Source organism: Phytophthora cinnamomi, assembly GCF_018691715.1.
Source record: "Phytophthora cinnamomi strain GKB4 chromosome Unknown Contig54, whole genome shotgun sequence".
Lineage (NCBI taxonomy): Eukaryota > Oomycota > Peronosporomycetes > Peronosporales > Peronosporaceae > Phytophthora > Phytophthora cinnamomi.
The window spans coordinates 663,254-669,253 of record NW_027150987.1 but is presented as its reverse complement, the minus strand read 5'-3'; the positions used below and the strand labels follow the sequence as shown (position 1 = coordinate 669,253).

Here is a 6,000-nt window from a genome sequence, read left to right as displayed (position 1 = left end):
AAGGGCTAAAGGAACAGCCACCAGTCATTTTGAGCTACTCGAGAGGGCGACGTTCTTCTTCCGCATTTCTCATTCTGCAATTTCTCCTCCACTCCTCAAGACCCAACAACCAACATCCAGCCATGCGTCTCTTCAACGCGACCCTTGTGGTTCTTGCGGCCGTCCTCCTTGGAAGTGTCAAAGGCCGATCAGACCACGTGGACGTTGTTCACTCCTCGCATGCTCTCGCCGGCGAGGACAAGAGATTCCTTCGAAGCCATCAAACGACGGATGACAAAGTCAACCTTCCTGAATACAACGAGGAAGAGAGAGGTATATATCCCAAGTTTAGCGCGGAGGAATTGTTTGCCGCGTTGAATTTTCACAGGATGCAGAACGATGCAAGTTTCCGCTTCAGAATGTTCCAAGAATGGAAAGCACGTGGAATTACTTCGGACCAAGTCTACGAGCATGCGCCGTCTGATCTCCACGAATTGTGGGAAGCGTTCAGGAGAATTCATGGCTAAGAGGTGTGTTTCAAGTAGCCAGGACTTGAAGCACGCGCCACAACACCACCCAAAGGAGATCACGATAGGCGGGGGGCTCTATCGCCTCGCTGCGTTCTACGCATCTGGGAAACTCGAACGCGGTACTGTAGAAGAAAGCTCGTCTGTGGTTAGTTGATTAAACAAATAGAGGACGACCACTTCAAAGCTATTTGATCCGACGGTACTAAATCTGGGAATTTCGAAAGTGGTAGATAATATTATCCGCATAACTGAGAAGGTCATCTCATTCAGATGACGAAAATCAACGTAGATGTACAGTACATACAAAATCTACTTTGCGAATTGTCTCGAGCAACACTGCATAACAATACTGTACTGTAGTAGATAGATGCGAGGTAAACTACATGGACTCCATGTAAACTACATGGATTTGTGGTAAATTATATATTGTATCCATCCTGATAAATATAAAGTTATTAATGTACAGATGACATAACCGTGCTGAGTAAATAAGCACACGGTTCAAACCGTGAGAACGCGCCGCGTCGTATTTGCCAAACTGCGCTGCAAAAGACGAAATATTGACAAAACGCGTAAGTGTTCTACAACAACGGGACATCAGTTTTGAGACGAAGTAGTAATCGACGCCGCGTCAACCGCGACACTGCATAATCAGCACCAGTGGTTGGAGCTGCAGAGCCTCCTGTAAGGCAAGCAGCGTTAAGGAGCTTTGTCTAACTGCTAAATGTACTCACTTCGCAACTTACTATCGAGCGCGCAAACGTCATAGGAGGAAAGGTTATAGTCGCATGAGGAACGTGTCAGCCAGTAAATAGATCTACCAAAAAGAATTCCCTTCGTAATAGGACCCCCCGTCAGATCCTAAGATAACCAACTTGACCTATAGCTTTATGAGCTCGTATAATCCGTTGCCGGTTGATGGTTCTGGCTCTCTAAAACGCTGGACAGCAAGGAATGTCAGGTTTTTCAAATCATTACATTATTACCACGTGGGGCTATCACAAAGAAATTTGTAATTACATCCGGGCTACATCATTAAGCACGAATCGCCGCACGATCCCAATAATGATCCTGAGCCGGGACCAGATGGCTCTGAGGTGCATTCTCAACCGCATGCGTCGAGGAGCAAAAATAGGCGTTCATTCATCAAATTTGATGCATGTCGCACTGCGAGGGTTGGGGAAGTATGAGGACTACCAATCGTAGCAGACTAGTTGCTTCCTCGCATGAACCAAGAGCGATACCAATGGAGAAAGGTGCTGTTCACGAGCGAGCTTTCGAAAAGGCTAAGCATTTCGTCAAGTCCGCAAATTATGCAATAATGACTGATCACGTTTAGTTTTTACGCTGTAAAAAACTCATAATTTGTCAACAGATTATATAGGACGGGAACTTTTTTTTACGAGTGTTGTAATCAACCCGTGGTTTACGGTATTTCGGTTTGCGGTGTTTCGAAGGCACGATCCCAATAACGATCCTGCGCCATGTCCCAGCGAACAGCCGAGATGGTAAGGAAAAATAAGTGAAAAACTCAAATTATACTAACTAGTACACTGTCGTTAGTAACTAAAATGATGCAGGTTATTAACTGCATTAGTGGAGGGGGTGTCGACCCTATATGTCTCTGTGTCGCACTAGAATCGTTTGTCGCACTGGAGCCGTTTTTTTACGTATCTATCGTCCAAGACTACACCATGGAAGATGTATCGCACCGCCCGCCATCGACTTCAGCGACGATGAGCTATAAAACATCCAGTGTGATGTAGATTACTCTTGGTGGGAGTAATCACTTGATTTGGTGACCAAGTCAAGTGATCGGAGTGTTCGAGACGACGACAATGATTTATTGGTGTAAATGACTGGTCCATACAACTTTTTATTTAATACTACGTTTTTCAAGAACGAACAACATTTTTCACGACTCGCAGAAAAATCCGGAGCACTTTTTAGGCAACTTGCAAACCCGTGCTCAAGCATGTTAGAACAATCATAATACACTATTTCGGCGCATACAGCCTGATTTGATGTTAAAGGCCGTGGTTTATGTGTCCCGGATAATAGTGTTGGCGCAATATTTTGGTAAAAAGAATCAGGCCTATACACTGTTCAAGAATAGAGGCCAATGTGTGATATAAATGCTTTTGTGAGCAAAATAGATTTGTTTCTCTCAACCCCTTTGGTGATGTACCACGAGATCGATGAATGCGGTAGCACGCTTGAACACTAGGCCTGATAGCGTTTGTCCAAATCCTCCTCAAAATAGACAAAACAGTGGCCAAGCTCTTGTTTTGTGCAGTTTGGAGCACCAACCGAAACAACGGGATATGTTCCGATCAGTTTGACATCAGCTCTATACTGTAGAGTGTGCAGAACGCTGTTCATGTGTGCTAGCCAGAGGTATATGGCCATGCTTTCTCACTTCAACGCCTGAGGTCTATTCTCAACCGGACCCATGCAACCGCACCGCATCGTACAGTTACATGTATGTGTCATGTGGCCGCGTCGGATGATAATGAAAATGCGGTCGCAGTTCTTGTTCACAGACAGCTCGTGCAAGCTATTTAAACTCAAAAGCGTTCCAACACGGGAAAATGGAATCTGCAAATGCAGCCAACCTATAATTGATACTAATACTCACAGATAAGGCAAAGACGCTGTGTCACCCCCATATATCTGATCTTTGCACCGTTTTTGCCGAAACCTGACAGTTTTTACGTGTTGAGGACGTGCGTTGCGGTGAAGGGCTAAAGGAACAGCCACCAGTCATTTTGAGCTACTCGAGAGGGCGACGTTCTTCTTCCGCATTTCTCATTCTGCAATTTCTCCTCCACTCCTCAAGACCCAACAACCAACATCCAGCCATGCGTCTCTTCAACGCGACCCTTGTGGTTCTTGCGGCCGTCCTCCTTGGAAGTGTCAAAGGCCGATCAGACCACGTGGACGTTGTTCACTCCTCGCATGCTCTCGCCGGCGAGGACAAGAGATTCCTTCGAAGCCATCAAACGACGGATGACAAAGTCAACCTTCCTGAATACAACGAGGAAGAGAGAGGTATATATCCCAAGTTTAGCGCGGAGGAATTGTTTGCCGCGTTGAATTTTCACAGGATGCAGAACGATGCAAGTTTCCGCTTCAGAATGTTCCAAGAATGGAAAGCACGTGGAATTACTTCGGACCAAGTCTACGAGCATGCGCCGTCTGATCTCCACGAATTGTGGGAAGCGTTCAGGAGAATTCATGGCTAAGAGGTGTGTTTCAAGTAGCCAGGACTTGAAGCACGCGCCACAACACCACCCAAAGGAGATCACGATAGGCGGGGGGCTCTATCGCCTCGCTGCGTTCTACGCATCTGGGAAACTCGAACGCGGTACTGTAGAAGAAAGCTCGTCTGTGGTTAGTTGATTAAACAAATAGAGGACGACCACTTCAAAGCTATTTGATCCGACGGTACTAAATCTGGGAATTTCGAAAGTGGTAGATAATATTATCCGCATAACTGAGAAGGTCATCTCATTCAGATGACGAAAATCAACGTAGATGTACAGTACATACAAAATCTACTTTGCGAATTGTCTCGAGCAACACTGCATAACAATACTGTACTGTAGTAGATAGATGCGAGGTAAACTACATGGACTCCATGTAAACTACATGGATTTGTGGTAAATTATATATTGTATCCATCCTGATAAATATAAAGTTATTAATGTACAGATGACATACCCACCAGAGCAATACCAAGCTAACAAAGAGCGCATTAATGCAGCTCAAAAGCGCTACTACCTGTACCTGAAGACGAGAGAAACTCGTATCGCTAAGCAAAAGGAGTACGATGACAAGAATCCTGAGCATATTTGTACCCAAAGTCGTAAATCCTTCACAGCGAAGAAACAAAGTGAATCTAATAGTGTCCGCCGTTGCTTCCACCCACGTCGTACGCCGCCGGGAACCCACTCGTCGCACCGCTTTCTGTCGCACTCGTAGCCCACAGTGGCGTCTCCGCCACCACACTCGTTCTCAGTTACTCTCGACTCCGGGGAGCTCTCTCTCCGCCTCGTCCAATCCGTAAGTAGGGCGCTCACTACGCCGTCAACCTCACTCGCCCGCACGTTTACTCAACCGACCGCCTGGAGATACTTCAACGTGCTCGGCAGCACGGCGGTCGCGCTCTCCACCAATGCGCGTCCTCCGATCGTGCCACTCGCACGTCTGATTCTCCTCAGCGTTTCCACAACGCATCCCCAACAAACTCGCTCTCTGCTCGTCGTGCTCGCTGAACTCATCGCGCACGTCGCGTTCGTCAAGCACGTTGCTTTCACCGCGCGCATGACGTCCATCTCGTACATGTGTCTGCTGAAGGCCCGCCCGTAGACCTCCACTGTTACAACGATGTAGCATCCCGGTTGCGATAGATCGAGCCGGCTGCCCACCGAGTCGCACGTGGGCACGCCCGTCATGTACAGCTAGAGGACGTGCCCGAAATTGGCTACACGAGCCGCGACAAGCCCCGCCCGCGCGGCGAAATCCTCGTCAAGGTTCGTCGTGTACTATGAGAACCCGAAGATGGCGCGCGAGGTCATTCACGAACGTGGATGGGTACACACGGGAGACATCGGCTGCTGGAACGCCGACGGCAAGCCCAGCATCATCGACCGCAAGAAGAACATCTTCATGCTGGCGCAGGGGAGGACGTCGCCGCCAAGAAGATCGAGAACGCCTACTCCAAGTGCAAGCACATTACACAGCTCTTCGTGTTTACAGCGACTCGCTGCAGACCTGTCTGGTTGGTGTGGTGGTGCCCAATGTGGAGGCGTTGAAGGTGTGAGCCCAGGAGCACGGATTCAGTGGCGACAACGCCAGCAAGGCCAAGGTGCTCGCCAACCCCGAGTACCAGAAGGACGTGCGTGACGACACGGAGCGCGTGACCAAGGCAGCACAACTGCGCGTTGTCGAGCGCGTCCGCAACGTGGACTTCCACCCGAAGTCGTTCTCGTCTGACGACGACCTGGTGACACCGACGGTCAAGCTGAAGCGGCCGCAGCTGAAGGCGTACTTCCAGCCGCAGATCGACGAGCTCTACAAAGAGCTGCAGGCGGTCATCTGTGACGAAACCAAAGCAACGGTGTATTTAAACTTGACAGGCTTCTCGTACCCGTGGTGTCGGATAACGCCAAGATTATGGGCGATTCCAGTTCTGGAGTATTGATCCACGCTGACGTCTTGATGGGAAGCCGACCCAGAATCGCCTCGGGTAGTACCAAACACTCCAATCGTTGTTGCTGCCTCGGTGACCGTAGTCAATGCCATTGGCCGCAACAAGGTGTAGCCTATCGCTGAGTCCTTTGTGTAGTTTCCTAGTTCAACTGCTAAAGCATCAATGGTCCTGGGTGCTTCTACATTTATACCAGAGGCTAGTTGAGCGAACATCCCCCTTCACAGTTATGCGGGAAACGTTTTCAAATGGGAGTTCGATTTTCTGAAGAGAACATCT

At 48.6% G+C, this 6,000-nt stretch overlaps 1 protein-coding gene across 2 annotated transcripts; it reads left to right on the top strand.

Annotated features, from left to right (window-relative positions):
- Positions 1 to 2,014: 2,014 nt before the first annotated feature.
- IUM83_13492 lies at positions 2,015 to 5,715 on the top strand (the record flags this gene model as incomplete). Of its 2 annotated transcripts, XM_067938170.1 has the most annotated exons (3): positions 5,073 to 5,200; positions 5,271 to 5,292; positions 5,341 to 5,715. In XM_067938170.1, 3 exons carry the CDS (start codon positions 5,073 to 5,075, stop codon positions 5,713 to 5,715), a joined length of 525 nt encoding a protein of 174 aa, XP_067788349.1. The 2 variants fall into 2 exon arrangements, with proteins under 2 accessions (XP_067788350.1, XP_067788349.1); XM_067938171.1 differs by lacking the exons at positions 5,073 to 5,200; positions 5,271 to 5,292 and adding an exon at positions 2,015 to 2,017.
- Positions 5,716 to 6,000: the final 285 nt, after the last annotated feature.